General features: G+C 37.1%; 1 protein-coding gene across 11 annotated transcripts in view; it reads right to left on the bottom strand.

Moving 5' to 3' along the window:
* The window catches only part of BNC2 (basonuclin zinc finger protein 2), a 327,495-nt gene that overhangs the window by 95,111 nt on the left and 209,944 nt on the right, over positions 1 to 22,440 (bottom strand). For all 11 annotated transcript variants that reach the window (XR_011339367.1, XR_011339368.1, XR_011339369.1 and 8 more), the window contains 2 exons: positions 20,405 to 20,507; positions 3,916 to 4,151 (listed from right to left, as the gene is read on the bottom strand). Coding sequence is in view for 8 of the 11 variants with exons in the window: in XM_069879960.1 (XP_069736061.1) it covers positions 3,916 to 4,151; positions 20,405 to 20,507 (339 nt within the window). In the remaining 3 variants the exon portion in view is untranslated. The remainder of the gene's footprint in view (positions 1 to 3,915; positions 4,152 to 20,404; positions 20,508 to 22,440) is intronic.

Here is a 22,440-nt window from a genome sequence, read left to right as displayed (position 1 = left end):
GAGAGAACAACTCGCCCTTTGAAATGTTAATCTTATGGCCAATCCGATGAGACTGCTGATCAAATTGTCACTCACGGACATTTCACAGGTAGGTATATGTTCAGCAGAAACTAGGTTTATTGCACAGAGGCCAGAAAAAGCTTGCCAGCTCTTAATGCCTTCCAGCCATCACTGGCAATGTTGTGACTGTGCTCAAATGTGAAAGGTGGTGTATCGTATTAGCTCCACCCGCTTCAGGTTTCCTTTGCTTCCTGCTCCATCTACACATGCACTGAAAGAAGCAATAAATATTGCATTTTTCTATGTCCACTGCTTTTTAATTTGCTATTTAGAAACATTATTAGTTAAAATAAGAGTATTACAAATAATCCCACCCACCTTGCACCACTAATACACGACAAGTGAGGCGCTGGTTTTCTCTGTTTTCTCAAGCACAGCGAACAGTGATCTCTCAAAAATTACTGAGTAAAAAAGTATTTTCTTTTTATGTGGGAAGAAGAGTTTCATTATAGATCTTGACCAGAACAGAACATGCCTGGTAATACTAGAAATACTGATTTTGAGTGGATACATCTACCCTAAGATTTTTTTTTTCCTTCCAAAAAGAACCCCACTTAGGGACAACATTAAAAAATTTTAACACTTCAATCATGATTCAGGAGAAATTCAGCACAGACTGATGTCTCAGACCTTCCTAAGGCACGAAATGCAATTCTGTACCAGCTTTAAAAATCGTTTGCACCGTGTTTAATTAGTGAACACTAGAACTTGAACTAAAATCAAGTATTCTGGAATTTGTGACAATCATTTCTTTTCTCTACTCTGGTACTTCTTTTAGTCCTTGTAGAAGAGACTTAGGATACCAGGGTCTGTGTTTCTGAGCACATGTTCCCAATGCTACTATGTTCTTTTTAATGCCAAACAGTGACATCCATAATTTTGTTTAAAATATCATTTTAATTAGATTAGAAACAAACAAGCCAGTTTACTGGTTTATACTTCTCCAACTACCTTTACCAAGAGATATATATTTGTGTATTTGACATACAATGAGCATGTAAACTTAACAGCATTCACTGGAGTAGGTTATAACTCAGAAAAGTTTGCACAGGGAAGTAAAAAAAGAACCATACTTCCAGACTGAGAGTCAGATGTTCCTGAATTTACTGCAACAACCCCATAGCTCTGTGATACTCTATATAATATCTTTCAGTACTTGATATATTTGGTACTCCTGCAGGAGGTTCATGCTATTTCACTGGAAGCTTTTTGTGTGGAACAGCTGAGTTTGAAAGCCTCAAAAAATTCTGTGAAGAGTTCCAATTCTGTAATTACGAGCTTCATGGAGCAGCACCTTTTGCTCAAAGGAGAGAGTACCTGTAGTTCTCATCTGCATGCACTTTTACTCTGCCAGTATTACTAAGCATTTACTTTCAAATGCCCCTGCACGCCCCTTTTCTCCTTTTCATCAAATAGCTGCAATAGAGTTACTTTTTAGAAATGACTTTTTTATTATCATAGATTTCACTAACTTTCCCAAGTTTTCTCATCATGGCAGTTTCCCTTTCTAGACAAACTGAGCTTCCTAGCTTTAATGGAAAAAAATACAGCTTTTTCCCAGAGAGGTTGTGGAGCCTGCATACTCGGAACCCTTCAAAAGCTGCTTAGACATGGCTATGGGCAACCAGCTCTAGGTGGCCTGCTTGGGCAGGGAGGGGTGGACAAGATGACCTCCCTTTCAACCACAACCAGCCCATGATTCTTTGAAATGAGAGAGCTAAATTAACAGACAGACTAGACTACACCTACTTTATGTCTTCATTCACCTGCTAACACAATCCACAGCAGAGTGCTAACCAAGTCAATATGTGGCAAGACTGCAACAGCTGCCCTTAACTTTCACTGATAATTTTTCTCCTTTAACTGACACAATATTCAATATGCTGTTGTTGAAGGTAGTAGCGGTAAAACTCATGCCTTGCGGGCTACGATGTGATTGAGTTTTAGTCACATAAACTGAACTCTGACCTAATGGTGTATTATAGGCTTTTACATCACTCAGATGCATAGGTCACAATCTCAGTCTGTATAAACCTCTATGGAATTATACTAGAAGCCATTGTTGCATATATTAAGATCATTCCAGCAGATAATTAAAACAAAATCAATATGATCCTGATTCTATGACCTTTAAAACAAGAAAACTACTGATTTCAGTCAGTCTTCTTGTCTGTAAGGGACACTGAATTACATTCTATGCTTATAATATATCATGCCTAACTATTAATCACATTTAGCACCCAGCAATCTTCTAATGGTTGGACTTAATGTTTGGACTCGATGATCCGGTGGGTCTCTTCCAACCTGGTTATTCTATGATTCTATGATTCTATGATTCTAATGTTGTATCTTAGAAAAGCTGCATGTATTTACATGTATTCCTTTGTAAATCACATTTCTTCAGCCCTTTTGATCAGTAGCGTTCAGAATCCAGGAACCTAGAATATGATGCAATATGCACATAATGCCATTGCTGTATCTATAGATATCTATCATGGATCTATCTAAATTATGTATCATATAATATCCACAGATACATGTCCATGCATATATATCATACAAACATCTACAGATATCTACTGTATAAATACGTAGTTACACATAAGGTTTAGACTGGTAATGGAAAAAATGGTTTCTATCGTATTTGAACATGTATAATACCTGGCTTTTACAAAATAGATGCCTAAGAGAATCCTATAACAACTAAAGAGCTCCTTTCTGTGTATTTTCTAGTAAGAATAACCTTATTTACAGTAATGTTTTATTTACTCCTTCTCTATGATGGCTCTACAATTTTCATAATGCTTTTCTGAAAAAATCTATATATAGAGGATTATAAAAAAATGTAAGAACACAGAATATGGAGGTTTCCATAGAATTACGTAAGGCTAATTTACTCCTTTCACATGAAGGACAGAAAAATGAAGAGGAATTAAAAAATACAGTCAGCATTCCTCAGAGCGGGAATAAAGATTCCTATATTTTCTGTATAGTGCCAAGCACACTGTAATTGCCTAAGGAAGTAAAAAAATAAACAAAAACCTAGAATTTTCTGAGGTTTTCAGCATGTCCACTTCAGTAAGTGGAGGGCTTCTAGATGACGCAGAGCTTCTGCAAAGTCAGTAGCAATTAACAGAAGCATGTATTACATTCTCAATCAGAAATAGTCTTATGAAATGCAATAATTCACTTTGGAATCCAACAGATCAAATTCTTCTGATAAGCAATCATACACATTTGTGACCACACTCATAAAACTAGCTTGCCCGTTTTCTTGTTTACTTATTTTATGTTTCGCTTGCTTACTTTATCTTACTCAATCTCTGTAAAACACTTTATTTGAAGATACCTTTTTCAACTGGCCTTGTAAACAGGATTTTCCTGTTTGCATATTACACTGTAAGGATACTTTCCAATACAACTATGATCACAACTCCCACTTTATCTACCCTTATTAGATATCTTGTTTAAGGAGAAAAGAAAAGATGAAGGAGCTGTTGATTTGGATCTTAGTTTCTTAAGTCAAACAGGAGCCCCTGAAAACTTGCCAGTTGCCTTTGATGACCAAATCAGGCTCACAGCTACCTAACCTCAGTATCTGCAGTATTTAAGGTATTTCCTACAATAAGCATGAGCAAGTACAAATAAATACTACCGTATGAGGGAGCATGCTTTTTTTTTAGCTTAGGAAAAATAGAGTAATTTTTTTGCCAACACCATCATTACTCTTCAACATGCCACACTAAATTTACTTTACATCCCCCTACCTCTTCGGGTGCACAGTCACTACATCTGCACAAAACAAAATAAAATTCAGCTAACTGGGTTTGAAAACATGCTTTCTTTATTTCCTACCTGAAGGATGTAGCCTCGAACATAGTCTCGAAGTGTCCAGCCTAAGCCATGTAGAATATGCAATACTTCCTCTTGCTTCAGTACACTGAAGAGTCGGTCAAGTAGTATCTTCAGTCTCACAGGCACAGCTTGAGTACCATAGAGCATCAGGCTGCTGATGTCAAAGACAACATTGGACTGCACAATCTCCACTTGGGTTGGGTGGTAGAGGTGCTGAGTACTAAGCTTGTCCAAGGCTGAAAGAAAAGGGGTTAACTATAAGTTATGTCTTAAGAGAAGACATAAAAGAAACACAAAAAAATAAGCCTAAAGAACTATCTAAACACAGCGGATTTGGCAGATGCGCTTATTTTCCAGACAAATATCACCTAGATGATTCATAGAATCACAGAACGTTTTGGGTTGGAAGGGACCTCCAAAGATCATCTGGCTCAAGTCTCTTGCAATGAGCATGGACATCTTCAACTCGATCAGGTTGTTCAGAACACCACCCAACCCAACCTTGAACGGTTCCAGAGGCAAGACATCTACAGCCTCTCTGGGCAACCTGTTCTAGTGCTTCACCACCCTCATTGTAAAATAGCTCTTCCTTATATCTAATCTGAATCTACCTTCTTTTAGTTCACAACCACTACCACTTGTCCTATCACAACAGGTCCTACTAAAATGCCTGTACCCACCTTTCTTATAAGTCCCCTTTAAGCACTGAAAAGCTGCAACGAGGTCTCCCTGAATCCCTCTCTTCTCCAGGCTGAACAACTCCAACTCTCTCAGCCTGTCCTCATAGAAGAGGTGTTCCAGCTGTCTGATCATTTTTGTGATCCTTCTTTGGACCTGCTCCAACAGATACATATCTATCCTGTAATGTGGACTCCAGAGCAGGATGCAGTGCTCCAGGTAGGATCTTATCAGAGCAGAGTAGAGGGGCAGAATAAACTCCAGGATATTGTTGGATTTCTGGGCTGCAAGCGTACGTGGTGGGCTCATGTCCAGCATTTCATATACCAGTACACTGAAGGCCTCCTCGACAGCACTGCTTGACAGTGCTGCTCTCAATCCCTTCATCCCCAGCCTGTGTGGATACTGATGGTTGCCCTAACCCAGGTGCAGGACCTTGAACTTGGCCTTGTGGAACCTCATTAGGTTCACACAGACCCACATCTCAAGCTTATTCAGGTTCTTCTGAATGGTATCCCGTGCTTCAAGCATTTTAACCGTATCACTCAATTTGGTATCCTCTACAAATTTGCTGAGGGTGCACTCAATCCCATTTTTCATGTCATTGATGACGATGTTAAACAGCACTTGTCCCAATACAGCACCATGAGGAACACAACTCACCGCTAAGTGATTCTTTTTCACAGATGCAGTCCAAGCCAGGCTTGGTTTCCAAAGGTCACAATTAACTTTAATTCCTACAGCAAAAAGGAGCTCATCTGAGCCTCTGAGACTACAATACTCTTAATTTCAAAAGAAATTACAGACTACTTATGATTAAGTGACGATCAAAATTGAAGCTATGCACAATTGATCTGGACTGTGAAAGGTTTGAGATTTAACCTCTAGAGGAAAATAAATAAGAGATATACCCTAAAACCCAGCCTTTAAAACACATTAAAAACTAGCCCCCTGATTTACCATAGATTATATAATGAATTCACTGCTACTTGAGCTGACTAGTTTGTTTCACCCTTCCATGTGAATTTCATCTTATTGACTGTGATGTGAATAATTTAGAGATGAGAGGAGGGGAGGCTTGCAAGATGAAGGTAATTCTTATCCCCTTGTGAAGTCAAATATGATGGAATTGCATATGACATCACCCACTTTACTATCAGTGTTCAAATTGAATTTTCCTTCTATTTTATGGACTATGTTGCAGCACCTAAGCTTCTCAATGCCTTATTTAAACAAAACTTTCTGAGTATTTAAAATCATTTTATAGGGACTTCTCCTGTACTTTTGTTTCTTCTTTGCTTATGGTCACTGGAGAGTTCACGTACTCTTGATAAATAGCTTTCTTACATCCAGAGTGTAAAGGCCCTTATCATATACTGGCTGGCTTCATTCAATACATTTCCTCCAAGGAATACTTTGTCAAAGAGTTCTGGTTTCCTCATACTTCATTTCTTGCAAATGATTTGTCTGATCTTTCCTATTCTGGTGGTTAAGTCAACTTTGAATAAATAGCTTTAAATATTAATTTAACGGTCAAAAAAGATAAGGAACCGCCAAGCCTAGGGACTGCAGTCCTATGACTCTCCACAGGACATTTATACTGCAGAATGTGAAGGGTGGGATTTTTTCTTCCAAAAGTTCTTCCCAAGTACTGCAACTATATAGGCTTCATGATGTGAGACTGATTTACAAGGTCAGACACAAGCAAAACGAGATTAACCCTGTAGCTCAGGAACCAGGAGTGGTTGGGGAGAGACTAAAAGATTGTTACAGAACATTTTCTAACCTGTCACAGTGAGACAAGGCTCAACTTGATCACTTCACTCAGTACAAGTGAATGCATGTTCTAATACAGATGTTTTCTTACTGTTGGTCACAAAATGTCAGTGTGCAAGAGTGAACAGTGAGTTAACATCAATTTTCTTGTGAAGCTGAAGAAATCAACAGTGGAAACTTTTCCATTTTTAACTGGAGTTTATGGTGAAGAAACCCCAAATATCAAGTCAGTGCTTAAAGGAACCTATTTTTTGTCAGTAGAAGATGTGAAAGCAAAAATGATGGAATTCCTCAGTAGTCTTTCTGAAAATGTTCTGTGGGAATTGCTTTGAACATTGTCAGCATCATATGCAACGGTGTGTCAACTCAAAAGAGAACTAGTTTGAAGGTGATGATAGCTCATTTTCTTAATTTGTTAAGTAAAAAGAGTTACAGCACAGTCTCGTTTTCTTGTTGAACTTTGTATTTACAAGGTCTACTGAATGGGATTTGATTGAATTTTTAACAGGTCAAATAACTGCCTACTTTTTCTTTTGCTCCTTTTATATACGATATTTTGTAATATGGTTATTTTGCTACTACCATTATAGATATGCCATCCAAGTACTTAGCTAGAAAAGCCTAGAAAATTAATTTTGTTACTCTTCAGGATGTGCTGCATGTGTGCTGATGTGTATATATGTGTACCTAGGTAGCTAAGCAACTATTTGGAATGATTAAAACAAAGTAAAATATTAACATTTTCTTAAAAATATTACTATTACTCACAGCAAGAATGATGTAAATAATGTTAGTGTTAATATATGTAACTTCTTCTACCACACAATCAAACTACTTAAGCATATCTGGATCACCTTGAGCTTACAATCTTCAGTCTTACAGAATGATAATAGGGTCCAAAGAGGTTAACTGGCTTCTCCAAGTTTACACAAATTCAGACCAGAGTCAAGACCTGAATTAATATTTTCTGAATACTCAACACTTTTTAAGCACTGTATCATAATGCATCTCTAATGTAACTTGATTTTTTAATTTTGTTTCTCTTTACTTAACAGTATACCTTGTCCATGAAGCAAGGAAAAACAAGTTCTTCCAGCTAAAGCAGCCTTGGCTTGCTGAAGATTTTAAGGTTATGATTCTATTTTGGCCCAAGTCAGAATGACTGTGAGACATCTCTATCTAAAGACTATTGAGTGGGTTATAAAACTAATAGCTAGAATGAGATTACAAAACTGTGGACATTTACCCACAGAAATAATAGTCCTATGTTGGATCAACATTCCAAGTGACAGTGAAATTATCTCCAATTTTGACTTGTGGCTTTATTCTGCACATTACGTAACAAACAAATTAGCAGTGAAAGTTATCCTTTTGAAGTATAACTCAGGGTACGCACCGCAATGTGCAATTTACAACACAACAAAGGATATATTTTGGAATGGGTGTGTAAGAACACTTGCAAACTAAAGATGGATCTCACGATACAGACCAAAAAAAAAAGAGAGGAACGTTGTACATGAAGAAAAAGGAAATGCACTTGCATCCACATGAGAAATAACAGTATAGTAAAAATTGAAATTCTTTTGGGTCATTGACTATAGAAACCCCTTGCACTTGGCAAGAGAATAAAATTTGTAATTTATAATAATGATTTTATTTGTTTAAAAGAGATTGCTAAAGAAACAGTTGACAGACAGAAGTCACTTTCTGTAGTACTTCTAACTGATATCTCCTCTGGTATTATTAGTGAACTAATACCAGCATTCTAGGTGGATTCAAGAGACCATTTATGTTGTTAGACACATGCTTTTCCTAATAAGAAATAAGAGATGGACCTAAGTGTCATTGTTGTTTCTTCTGAATGGACAAGAATATTAATGTTAGCCTTCTTGCCAAACCTTAGCGTAGACAGTTGTATTCTGCCATTCTAAATTGCCCATCTAATTTCATATGAATAGTGCATTCCTTGCCATTCTCTCTTCTAAACTATTGGTTCAATTTCTACATGCTAATAAACAATGTCGTGTTTCATAGGTGAATACCTTCAACAGTATCCACAGTGTATGATTTCATAACTGCTTAGGAGACTTCTCGATGAAATATGCTATATAAGAGAAAGAGCTTTATCATTCCTGAAAAATTGCATAAACCGATGTGTCCTTATTAGGAAGTTATCAGTGACTGAACATCATAAAATGTATATTATAAGTCCCTTCCTGGTGCAGCATGAGGTATTATGCATACTTTTTACACTTTCAGTGGGCTCAAAAGTTCACCCAGAAAAGTTTTAACATGTTTGTGACTTTTTGGTCGTAACCTGTGCAACCTTTTCTGAAAATATAACTAGAGTGGATCCAGCTAGTGCTTAAACTAAAAAGGCTAACTTTTAACAGTTCATTTCTTAGAACTGCAGCAATAGTCAGTTATTATTTATCTCAATATGAGTTGAAAGCTGTTCACTGATAGAGAAAGAAGAGATCTTAATCTTAAGAAGAGATCTTAATGAATCTTAAAATCATGTACTTTCCAAGTAATGAAAATTTTCGTGAAACAGCCTGAAAAGGTTCCTGTGTTTTACTATAACGACATACAGCTGGGTAATATTTCCATGGAGAATTCCAAATTTCAAATACTTGTATGAGAAATTTTAACCACTAAGACGGGGGCAGGAGGGTGCAAAAAAGGATGATAAAGAGGCAGAAGACGTTTCAGAAGATTGCCTTCAACACCCAAAAATTACTAATTTGATAAATAGAATAGGAATCAGGAACATTTCAATACTGTTTCTCTTACCTAACTCTGAAGTATGAAGTATACACCATAATAATTTTGATAATATGTAATATTTCATTTGGAAGAGACCTACAATGATCATCTAATCCAACTGCCTGACCACGTCAGGGCTGAACAACAGTTAAAGTATTTTATTACAACCATCGTCCAAATGCCTCTTAAACACTGACAGGCTTGAAACATTGGCCACCTGTCTAGAAAGCCTGTTCCAGTGTTGGCCACTTTCTCAGTCAAGAAATGGTTCCTAATATTAAGCCTGAATGTCCTCATGTTGGTTTATCCACTCTTACCTTCCTGAATAGTAAACAAAATCCTCAAGATTTTACAGAGACTCTGCTCAATACAATCTGAGTTTGAACTTTGAAAATGATACAATGCATATCTTTCACACTGCAGCCTGCAGTATTCTTATATGCATAATTCCAGCAAAACACATTTGGACCTATTTGCATCAAATCAATGAATGAACTGTTATGTTCCTTTTTTTTTTTTTTTTTTTTTATGTGTAGTAAAATAGGGAGGGGAAATTGACTTCATCATTTATATTTAACTGGACTTTTGAGGCCCAGACTAAAATCCTTTTTCAATTTATCAAAAGACAGAAAATAAAGACAAAGTCTTTTATTTCATCTATACCATGGCCAGTTCACTAGTTCAGCTATGCAAATTTACCCATTGACCTTAGACCCCTTCCTTCCCAATATGCAGTGGACAAGGTCAACCAAATTAAGACATACATCTGAATGGATTCTACTTTTGCTAAGCAAAAGAAATACAAGTATACAGTGATGAACCTTGTACTTCAGAGGTCTTCCATTGTATTTTTAACAGCTACCACAAAAGCATGACATTTTGCCTTTTATGAATATAAAAGAATTTTAAATATCCTAGTTTTAATGCAACCGGAGTTGTAAATACACATGCCTCTTCCTAATTCCCTGATCCTAGATAAATATTTAGGTATTCTACAGAAGGATGAAAACATCTAGTGAAACCTTTTCTCTCAGCTGATTTGTCTGGCTGTATATCTCAGAACACCACAGGGAAGAGTCAGTAGGTTGCAATGCACAGGTCACTATGGATCTCATTCAATTTCAGTTTTAAATTTGGGCACTATGATAGTCCCATTCTAGGTTTTCTCTAACCAGTTCTTTGACTTCCAAAAGAGGGATGTAGTTGGAATTCATAAACACACACATGACAATACAGAATTTTATAAACATCATCATCTTTCCAGATTACTAGACTTGTTCAAGGGCCAATAGGAAAATTAAAAAGAATTTTTATTTAATCTGTGTCCTGACAATAATACTGAGATGTCCTGACTTTTTTTTTAATCTAAATAACCAGGCAATTTCCTGTAGAAAGGAAAACTCAAATTGGCAGACAGGCTAATTACACAATACCAACATAAAAATATACCATAATACTGTTGTTACAACATCATGTTGGTAAAACAGATACAGTATTACTAACAGCAATGTAGAGCACTCTAGTTAGCTGTTGATGTAGTGGTGAACATGAACAGCCTCACATTTTCAGAGTTCAAGACTTTCTTCTTTTCCATCAACCACAGCAAAAGAAGTAACAAATCCTTTCAAGAACAGAAGTTTCTATGAATGACTAAATGCTATTTTACTATTGCAGTCATAAGAGAAGTTTAAGCTAGCCTCCCTCAATATACAAGTTTAATAGCACCTGTAACATGGTACAATATGGTACATTTTGTAGGTGGAAATAACTGCTCTTTAAAAATACTGTGCTTAAAAGGTGAGTAAAGACAAAAAAACCTGCTAATGTCTACTGAAAACTCGAATATTTTCACGGTGTAGGAAATTGCCCCATTCACCCCCGGCACAAGCACAGAGAGCATGGGATATTAACATCTATATGGTTGGGTGAACAATCTGAATCAATCCAGCTACAACGTGGCATCACAGTGATCTCCATTTCACTTAATCCAGATAGAAATGTTCACCAAGACCATGGATTTCAAAAGTTCATAGAAGGAAAGTAAGTAAAGCATAACCTGATTCATAGGCAAAAGCAACTTTTCCTTCTGCTTCTTACTAGATTTAAAAGCTAATAATAGAAATGATTTGCCAAGTGCATTTAGTCTCTGACAGAGGGACACCTATGTGATCTTCTGATTTACAGTTTACATGTACAGATGTTCACACGTAGTAGAAAGATTCTTAATAGCATTTAAAATTAAATTTGTGTTGAGAATAGGTGTTTCCAACCCAAACAACAAAGGAACTGAATCGATTAATGTCTTCATGCCTCACCATGCCTCATACTCTAACATTTTTATAACAGATCAAAAAAATGAACCCAGCACTTCAGTTGCAGGTACACAAAATAAATGTTATTAAAAAAACTCTGAATGAAAACTTTCATTAATTTTTCCTGTCTGTGATCTAATTCCAAGTTGCTACTAGGTTTATGTAGCCGAAAGCACAACCACAGTTTGTTCACAGACGTTGCTTGCTGTCTGCAATTTTTTTATCCCTTTGCAAAACTTTGAACCCCATCCAGCTTTGACACACTGCCTCTTCAGTTAATAACTATCAAGTTTCCCCTTGTCTCCTGTCTACTTTTCTTTGAGGCAATTGCGCACTCAGCACCCTGAGATAATAACACACATCTATAAGATAAAAGCAATGGCATTAATGTAATTGTCTGCCTTTCTCTCTTTAGCCTAATCTTTTTTTTCCTTCAGTTTTGACTGCCTCTGTGACACTTGTTTTTGTCTCCTCTGATCCTACGACAGGTTTTCCGCTGACAAGGTTTTTGCCTGACAGAGATTCTGCCAGACAAGAACGTAATAAAATATGAAGCACTGCTTGTCAGAGTTTCTGCCAATGCTCATATGAAGGGGAGGGGGAAAAGGGGGGGTGGGGGGGGGTGGCAGGGAGGAATCCTGCCTTTTTTCTTAAAGGGACCCTGGTTGCTTTTGGCTTGTCAAGAAAATAGGCTCCATGGCCAATTCCTGCAAGCCAAACAGGTGTTTTCTTTTATGCTTTCTTCCTACACAAAAAACTTCTTTCAGTAGTGGAAAATATAATTACAGAGGGGGAAAAAAAAAAAGAACAAAAAGCACCTAAAATGCTTTCTCCAGAAAATGCAAGGTAAACCTAAGTTTGTGTAATGGTAACTCATAAGCATGTTTTTAATTCAGAACTGACTCCTTAAATGAATAAATCAAGTGGTAGGCGTTTTCCCCTCCTTCTTGTTAATACATAATGTGGTCAAAGCAACCTTCATTCTAAGCTCACAGGAAAACATCTGGACTAACAGACACTTGCATACTGACAGAATGAAGACATCTGACTATGGGAATCATGGCAGGGAAGATAAGAGCATATTCTCTTCTGTGGAATTTGGACCTTGAAGTTGCCTCCACCAGTGTGTGCATTTGTGCCTATGTGAAGGAAAACTTCAGCGCTTAAGATGACCCTGATGGAGAAACATACATAGATTAATCATCCAAGTGTCCCAACATGCAGTTGCTTTTATGTGTGTTGATATCATCTGTCACTTCTGCTAGAGAAAACAACTATTGATCAGTACATGGTGTCACAGCCCTCCATGCACCAACTGGCCTCCATTGCACTGGCCAGCCTCTCCCGGTATCTCCACCCTGCATTCTCAGTCCATAGACCCAGGACCCCTACTAAAGCTCATGTCTAGACCTTCATTCCTTACCTAAGGTACATCACAGATGTGCCTGTCTGTAGTTCTGCCTTCTAGATGACCCTCTGACCTATGTTACAGCCTTGTCTTCATCCCCTTCCCTAGCCCCTGCTTCTTTTGTTCCTGACTGAAGTCCCTGGATGTACCCTTGACCTGACTCATTCCCTTGCCATGCCTGAGGTTGTCAATGGATCCAGTTACCAGCACCTGGTTCTGTCTGACATGATCAAACCTTCAGGAACTGAGCCCATGATGCAGGCATCACCAGGGCTGGAGTTGCCCTTGACTTCTGGCTCAGACCCCGTTGTTGGGGCTCTACTTTCGCTGCTCTTTGACACGTGGATTGACAGTGTCAATGTTGAAACCTACAATTTATAATGGAAGCCACTAAATTATTATATCTCTTTTTATTATCTTGACTAGTCATGCATTTTTGCTTTTGCCTATCTTGTGTTCAAAGCCAAATACCTTGTTCCTGTCAGCCACTAATACCTTCTTAAAAATACTCTCTCCTTTAATAATGGTGACATAGGTGTTGTTATATCTTAATGGTCCTTATACCTTATGGTTGACACATTAGAGACAGTGAGACAGAATCACATTTGAGAATACTGGGCTGTGGTCTGGATTTGGAAGATTACCATGTTAATCCCAATGCTCCTCGAATTCCATTAACTGTGATTCACAGATTCACAGAAAGTCTAGGTTGGAAGAATTTGTGTAGATTATCTGGTACAGCCTATAATGGAAAGCAGGGCCTCAGATTAGGTTATCTCTGGCTTTGTCACAGCTGGAGAAAATTTGGTATTCACAGCTGGAGAAATTCCACCACTACTCCTGGCAATCTATTCCATCTTCTATGCAGCCTTGAAAACTGTAATAAAAATGCAATAGGCACTGCCCATCCACCTGTTACCATCATTCTGTTTGGATAGAGTACTGTGTTGTAGAGGCATTTCACACAGGCAAGTCAAGACCATGACAGTGTTTCAGCCTAGGGTGCAACTCTGGTTTGAGCCTATGAAGTGCTCTCCCACCTGTGCTAGACTACCTTAGTTTTCCCAGGAAAATCTGCCGAGATGTTGCTGAGAACTGGAGGTGTTCAGACCCTCGGAAGAATGGTTCATACACCTAACTCTACCATTCATGAACATCAACTCTGATTCATGTACTCTGACCATTTCACAAAACTCTTGTTAAATATAGTTCAGAAAGACTGTAATAAATTGGAATATAATTAAAGACATCATTGAGACCCATGTTATACATTTCTCATATTATCTTTTCACCTTTGAAACCCAGGCTATACATTTCCTGTATTATCTTTTCTATCTACAAAAGCCAGGTGGAGATGGGATAGTAAAGTAACACTGTTGTCTGATAAATTAATATGGAACAAGTTTCCTCATAATACTACAACTCAAATTCTTCCTAGTAAGTAAAAAAAAATACTCTTCTTCCAGTGAACTTCATATTTGCAAAACAGAAAGCTGAGATAAAGTTACCCATGGTATCATCATTCCTTTATAATGTCTGAAAGCAGTATGATCTTTTTATTCTTACTATCAAATCCCTTTTTAACCGTATCAAGCTATATGGAATGGAGTAGTAGGGTTTGTTTCATTTAGAGCTCTTTCAATTTGTGTTCTTCTTAACCTAGTGAACTCTAGTTAATTAAGATGTTCCTATGAACAATTAAGCTTCTTGTAGGATCGTTAAGAAGATATAAAAATTTATGATGTAATAAAGTGTAATAAAATGATAAAGTGGTTAGCACATCACAGCAATTCTTGTGCAGCAGCACAGCTGTTTAAAGAGACAAATAAGCAGATACTGTCATCTAAACATCCTGGAGAATTGTGAATGCATACTTCAGAAGTCCACCACTGCTGCCCTACAAATACTTTGCTGTTTTACAGTCTCAAGTCCCACAGAACTTATTCTGCTCATCTAGGAACCAAGCAGTTAGCACGAAACACAACTTCGCTCCTATGTGAAGCTATGCCATGTAGTCAACCTTCTGTCATCAGCAGGGCAAGATCAACTGTTTCATTGACTGCCTTTGGAAAAAGCAGTGTCTACTGTATCTGGAAAGGGGAATTCCAAGTGCTAATTAAAAAAACCCAAAACTATTTGTATTGATTTTGCTCCATTTTGAACGCAGCAAGTCTATTTTTTTTCCTTACTAGATTCTCTCCGTAAGAAGAGAGAGTAAGACATCATTGTCCAAGACATCTCCTAACACTTTAACCTATGGTATTTGGTGTACTAAATGGGATGAAGCCTTCCATGTAAAATATAAATTCAATAATGATGGGCACCAAATAACAGTATCTTGCACTTTTGAAATACTTCTAGTCTAAGCCTCTCTGGGCATTTTATAGCTCATCAAGGCAGATCACAGCCATAAAAGTGGCTTTATATGTATTTCAGGGTTGCCAGTGAGTATCTGATGGTATTAATGCCAGTGCTGTGAGAGTACAAACTGTGATTTGTTAACTGAAAGTTTTTCAGACAATAAAACCTTCAGAATGAGAAAGAGCTTCACTTCAAGATGAGAATATAACCCAACCCAGCAGAAAAGGGCACTATGCTTAAGAATGGGTCATGGTCTGCTTATGGACTACTGGAGTAGTCCTTAGCTGACTCTTTAACATCTGCTCAGGGATGATTCCCCCTGACCAAGTCCAAAGGACATTCAAATCCAGGGCTGTGAGACGATAAAGTTGGAGAGAGGGAGAAAGGTCTAACTTCTTCCTTATTGTGTAAAGATGTCCTGGGGGTAGCAGGGAAGAAAGAAACCCAACAATTTAATCAGAAAGGACACTCAGAAAAATACAAGGAGGTGTGAGTATGAATATATGTAAGTTAGAGTTTGTATTTTACTCCAAGGGAAAACCCTACTCAACACTTGATGACAAATTTGTATGAGGCCTAAACCCTTGACCATAAGGTTATGTAAGTACCAGCTGAATATAAGGATAGAAAATGGAGATATTTTACTTGATCTTAGGGCAACTAAGCATTATTTCCTTTCTGTGACTTCTGTTTTATAACCCTTTGAAACAACATTATTTGTCTTGGATGCCCTAATACTTGGATATTCTCATTTTCTTTTACCTCAGCTTGACTTGCATGAAGGGTGATTTTGGAATAACCCAAAGCAAACACTACACCACATCTTTCCTACAAATGTGGCAGGCTTTAAAATGACATACTGGGTCAAAGTACTCACAAGATAGCAGAGCACATCTTCTCTCTGCTGTATTGGCCGCTTTGGGAATTGCTGCTGAAGGGAAGCAAAAATGAACAGCATAGTAAGAAGGGGGGACTTAAAAAGGGTTTACCAGTAATGAATGTTAATCAGGTAAGGCTCCTGGAATCAACTGAGTAATGAAAAATACGCCTCAGCCTTCAGTGTCAAAAGGAAGTTGTAACAGATGGATTAAAATGATTTTGTTGGTAAAAGACAGGAAAAGCTAAACTAGATCTAAAATAGTTGTTCTTTAAAAGTCATGAAGAGCTAGCCTTTGTTATCAATAAATTTTAGATAGTTGCTTTGCTAAAGATCTCTACATAACTAAAACGCTAAATACATGATGCTCTCAAGTAATTTTTAAGCAATTTAAAAAACTAAACAAACTGAATAGAAGACAGTTACATTAGGTATTCTAAAATTGTGATTATTTTTTATATACTGTGGGACAATACAAAAAGAACCCAATTATTTTACCAGTAAACAATGATAAAAGGTTACATTTCTCTTTTCCTTTTTTAGTAATTACTTTCTATTATCTCCATTTTCAATGAACAACATGGCAGTTCTGCCAGCTTTTAGAGAGAACATATGATCTATGATGAGGTTTTGTTTTGTTTTGTTAGAGATGATCTTTGACTTTGCAAACCTGGGTTATTTCACTTAACAGCTTTGGATTGAGACAAATATAAGAATCCGGCTGAGTTTCGTTTCACGTAGCACTCCTCTTCTTTCCCACCTCATTTCCACGCACCTCAAATTAAAAATCAGAATCTTTTCCCTGGACCAAGTCCTTTCAGCAACTTTAGCATAAGGAAAAGTTGCAATTTCTAAAATTTCTACAACATTCTTCTTTTTTTTCTTGTCCTTATACCTTTCTTTATATTTTCTTCTTTTTATACCTATCCTTCTTTTCTTTTGTTCCTACTTCATGTTTATTTTACCTGATGATTTCATGAAATACCATGTAGAAAGCCAGAAAACTCAACCATTCCGAACAAAGAAGTCACAGTCATGTTATGCATTAACACAGTACTCTCATTTTCTAGGGGAGGTTGCTGTTTTCAGAGTTAGCATCATTTACAGTAAGCTAGTACATGCATTATACAAATACTGGCAGCAGCAAACTTCCTTCACAAGGTAGAAGTGCAACCCACATGGCAAGACTCTGAACATGAGTGTTCACTGGATGGAAGCTTTTAAACTGAAAAAAAGTAACTGATTTGCCCAACATACAAAATCTACTAGTTAATGTAGTTTTCATCAAAACTGAAAGGACCTTAATCTCAAAATTACTAGAGAAAAGACCTGGATTGGAGATGGGGCTATATGTGGCCTCATCATACCTCAGGTACTAAAGCCTACTTGAATAAGTAGCACAGCCCCAAGCTACAGTGATCAGCATGATGCAGATGAAAACGACATCAAGGATCACTAGAAGACTAAAGACCAGCCTTCTGTGATATGAAGAAAAAGCACAAAGATAGCAAAAATGTTCACAGGATACTTCATTTCCTATGCTAGATTGAACAGTGTGAAATTCAGCTAGTCCAAGAATTCACAGTATACCAAAAAACACCTGATAAACATGCTGCTGCTGTCTGATTGAGGGCAAGACAAAGAAGTAATATTTCTAATTTTCTAACTCTCTTTGAAACAAGGTGACAATGATTTCCAACAAACAATAATATTACTATACTGTGGGGCTTTAGATCACTGGGAGTCTAAGACAATGAAACTAAAATAAATAGAATTGACTGTCATAAATAATAACTGCAGTCCACTATGACATATGTCACCTTGGCCCAGCTTTTTAGAGCAAAACAGTTATGACACAGGGTAGCTTGTATTTCCCCTTGATACTACATTAGGTCTTTTGATCTGCTGGGCTAGTTATAATAAGAGCATTTTTTCTAGCAGTATGTTAGTTGTTATTCTGACATCAATAACAAGCACACGAGGCAAAACGTAAAGTCAATGAAATCAACATCTTTTTACTACACACTTGCTTCATTTCTTTCCTCATAGGCTACGACTCCTCTGCTAGGGGAAATGGGCAGCAAATAAAGTAATTCTTTCATTATTTCAAATGAAGTTTGTGTAAGTGACTTTTGTGCTAAAGCTAGTAAAATGTCATGACTGTTTTAGTAGTATAGTATGTTTCTAACGTTTCTAATATAAGAAAAATATTGGCACAAGGAATCAATTCAAGCACTCAAGAAAATCTTACTTTTTGCAGTCATCTTAGTCCTACATTATTAAAAAGTCACAAAATAGCAATAGCTGTCTTCAAAATCTTGGAAAACAGCTAAGATCAGGAATTAAAGCAGGTACATCATAGTCTCCAGAAATTAATTTATACGTCTGTGCTTTGAGTATGTACATGAAACATACAACTGACCTGTCTTGTTCTGCCATAAAATGTAAATACTTCATATGAATGTACACAAAGTGTACTAAAAAAATAAATCAGAGCATTCTTCACTTGGTACAGTAGTAAAGCAAATTCTGATATACTGCTGTATTAAGTGTTCTGTTTGGAATGTTAAGCACTTGAGTATGGGAGCAGGTGGTGCATACCTGATCATCACATTCATCTGTCAACTTTCCAGACATAAAACCCAGGGATGTTTCTCTTACACACACTGTGGCAATCTCAGATCACTGTAATGCACTCTGATTTTTAATTCAACCACCTCACTGGGAAGAACTTATCAGGAAAATTCAACCACGCTCTTCTAAGATGTATTGGCTAAAAAGAAAACATGGAATGCCCATATGCAAGAACGTAAGTGTTAGACTGCTAATTTCTGTCATTCAACAGGAGGACATCCTAGAAAACAGCTAGACAAGTCCTTCCTATCTGTGGATCAGCAAAACTTCAGATGCTGACTCTACACAAAGCCTGAAGCATGCCTGAACTATAGAAATTTTGCAAGGTTTAGCAGTCCTTCCAAGAAACGTGAGTCTGGTTACACTGTGACTGAAGATATCTTTCTGGGAATTAAGAGGAACAAAAATAAGCTGTGCCCCTAGAGAATCTAGTATATAATAAATCTAGGGAGTTGCTAGGCAGGCTGTATATATTTTTATGCAGTGACACCAGATTGCATGGTACCTGCATTCCTGCTTTCCTTTCCATGCATGTGAATATTTTAAAAACTTCTCTGACAGTCTGCACTGTTGAATTTGTCCAGCATTCACCTTTGGCGTATGTCAGCATGCTCAGGCCCAAATAAACACAGACATGAACTAAATAAATAGAGATCAAACACATCCTGGGAGGGAAGTACTAAGCTTCCACCCCAGGTCTCATAAAAGTGAAATAAAATTTATACAATAAAGCCCAGTGAATGTGTGGCAGAAGTGTGGAATGAAGAATGTGCTTCTTAGATGTGAATAGTCAAAACCATGAGAAGAAATCTCCAACACTATTTTTTTCAGAAAACATAGTAATCTTTCTCTTTTTTTTGCTTTTTCTTCTTTTTTTTTCATATATTAAACCCTTTTATGTATCCCCCTTATTAGCCTTCTAATTGTGTATATAGTTCTGTCTCTTTTTCTCTCATGCCTAGTTTAATCAAGACTGTCAAGAAAAAACAAAACGTCAAACACGCAAAATAGCAAAGGATAAATAATACAGGTCTAAAAGCGTATTTTGATGCCTTCATACAGGATCTGGGCATGCTAATTACAGAATTATAGAATGGTTCAAGTTGGAAGGGACCTTAAAAATCATCTAATTCCAACCCCACCTGCATGGGCAGGGACTCCTCGCACTCAAGGCCCCATCCAACCTGGCCTTAAACACCTCCAGGGATGGGGCATCCACAACCTCCCTGGGCAACCTGTGCCAGTGCCTCACCACCCTCAGTGGGAAGAATTTCCTCCTAATGTCTAGTCTAAATCTTCTCCCCTCCTATTCAGAGCCATTCCCCCTCATCCTATCACTACATGACGTTGTAAAAAGTCCCTCCCCAGCTTTCTTGTAGCCTCTTCAGGTACTGGTACTTTGCTTTTCTGCAAAGTCCTGCTAGAACTACATTATTTCCTGGAGGTTAGAATATTAATTTGAGCTGTACAAAACCTGTTGAATTCCAATTGCACTTGAAGCTCTTGCCAGAATAATAGACCTTGACTTTGCATCCTAGAAATTGCTGTAAAAAAAGTACATGCGTGCACATACAAATAGATATCACTACTGCCTCTATCAGTCAGTGCTTAGTATTTAAAGACACTATGAAAGATGGATAGAATAGAGAGGACAAGCCTGGAATAGGAATTTCTTACCATGTGCCACCCAGCCATGTTTACACTGATCACAGGTTCTCAGGTTAATCTTCCCTGGCTGAAAACATTCACATGTGCAGTTTACCAGTGTACAGCGGATGGCCTGGAAAAAGAAACAGAAAACACATGTTAATGTCTTTCTTACTTCACATACAAATATGTTGTGAGGGCTAGAAAGGTATTAACTGTACAGCAAAATCCAGTCTTCCAACATTCAAAGCATCGCTCATTCTATTTAGTAGAGATTAATTTTCTTTCAAAAACATACATCAGTATCCATATCAGTACATATCAGTATCCATATCAGATACATATCCATATCAGATACATATCAGTATCAGTATCATCAGTATATGACAACCACAATGCTTATTCAGTAATAACGTAGTCTGTTGTCCAGTGGAGATTAATACATTCCTAAAGACTTCAGAACAATTGCTTTATTTCCTTCAGGGAAAAAGAACTGAGTAGTAGGATGAGGATTCTATAGGTGTTCCACAAATTTCCTAGTTTTGCATCAACTGCCTGAAGGAAAATGTCTTACCATAGTAGCATATCAGCTTGATTAAAACCAAGAGTAAAATGAGGAAACAAAAGCATGCAAAAAGGAAAACTACAGATCTCTTTCCTTTCCTCAGTGTTACCCAAGGGTCAATCTCGTTTCATTTTTTGAGGTTCACATAGGATATAACTCCTCTACTCCGCTACAGAAAGGAGTCATGTATTTGACATGTTCTCAGAATAAGATAAAATGATCAAGGTACAAGAATAGGACATGTTTATAAAACCTCCTGTAAATTTTCTCTGCTTCCACATCTTTCTGCAATATCTAGGCATAACCCTTTACCTCTAGCAATCTCTATTTGTCAAACATATATTTCTGTTTTGCAAAAGATGAACCTATTTCAAAGCAGCAATGCTAGAACTCCAGTCCATGAAAAGATCTAAATTTTGCTTAAATAACACATCTTATTAATATCTCATATCCCTTTAAAAAATAGTTTCAAAAATTACACAGGTTTATTTGACAGGGGCTAGCTACATCCATGGAAAAGTGAGTGTAAATTGAATGAGACTCTTTTTACTGTGTAACAGACATATGTTTTTAGTGTAGAAGATGACCTGCGCACTTCAAACTGCTGCTAATAAATTTATGGCATGCATTTAGATGTAATTTGCATGGAGATTTCTGAGACAGAGAGGTTTATTCTGATCATTCCCAGATTATCAATATACTGTAACTACCAGAGCTGCCAGGAAAAGACATCTCTATAGAATTAGATGCAATCAATGATTACATGAGGGCTAATGTCAGGGAAGGATGCTTGGTACCTATGGCAGTGACATAACAAAGGATTATGAAGGTTTATGCCTTTTTCAGACATTTAATACACACACACACACACACACATACACATTTTTCATTATTAAAAAAACCCATCACCTTAAATAAAATTACATTCTACTTTAACTTGGCCAAGCTAAACACCTTGACTTCTAACAATGAAAAAGGTTCAGAGTTGTTTTAAATGTTTTATCTCTTTACTTATTTATCTGTATCAAACAGCAATTTAAAGCCATTTATAGTACATGGATCCACTTAAAATCTGTATTTCTTTGACAAATTTCTGGTACAAAAGTCCTTTATCCCTCCTATCCTATCTGCTCTTTTACTATCTTTTATTCTCAAAAATATAGTGGGGTAAAAATAATCTGCTCTATTATGCTTGACACTTCAAGGCCTCAGTCCCAATGTCACCTGTCCAATTACTCATTAGCTAGGTTATAAACCACTGCTGTATGTATGTGTGATTAAAAGAATTAGTAATACGAAATATAAGGGTACCAAAGAAGTGCTGACCATGCAAGAATAATATATGTGTTTGTGGGTTATGAGGAAAAAAATTCTCCCGAAAGGTCCTGTTTCATGTTCAATAGTTTATTGACTCGGTAATATATCAGGTCTCCACCGGTCAGTAATGGTGTTCTTTCTCTAATATGTTCATTAATTAATGAACTCAGTAATTAATTGTACT

This window comes from Phaenicophaeus curvirostris, chromosome Z (assembly GCF_032191515.1).
Source record: "Phaenicophaeus curvirostris isolate KB17595 chromosome Z, BPBGC_Pcur_1.0, whole genome shotgun sequence".
Taxonomy (NCBI): Eukaryota; Metazoa; Chordata; class Aves; order Cuculiformes; family Cuculidae; genus Phaenicophaeus; species Phaenicophaeus curvirostris.
Note: the sequence above shows the minus strand (reverse complement) of the source record. Positions and strands in the feature narration are given on the sequence as shown.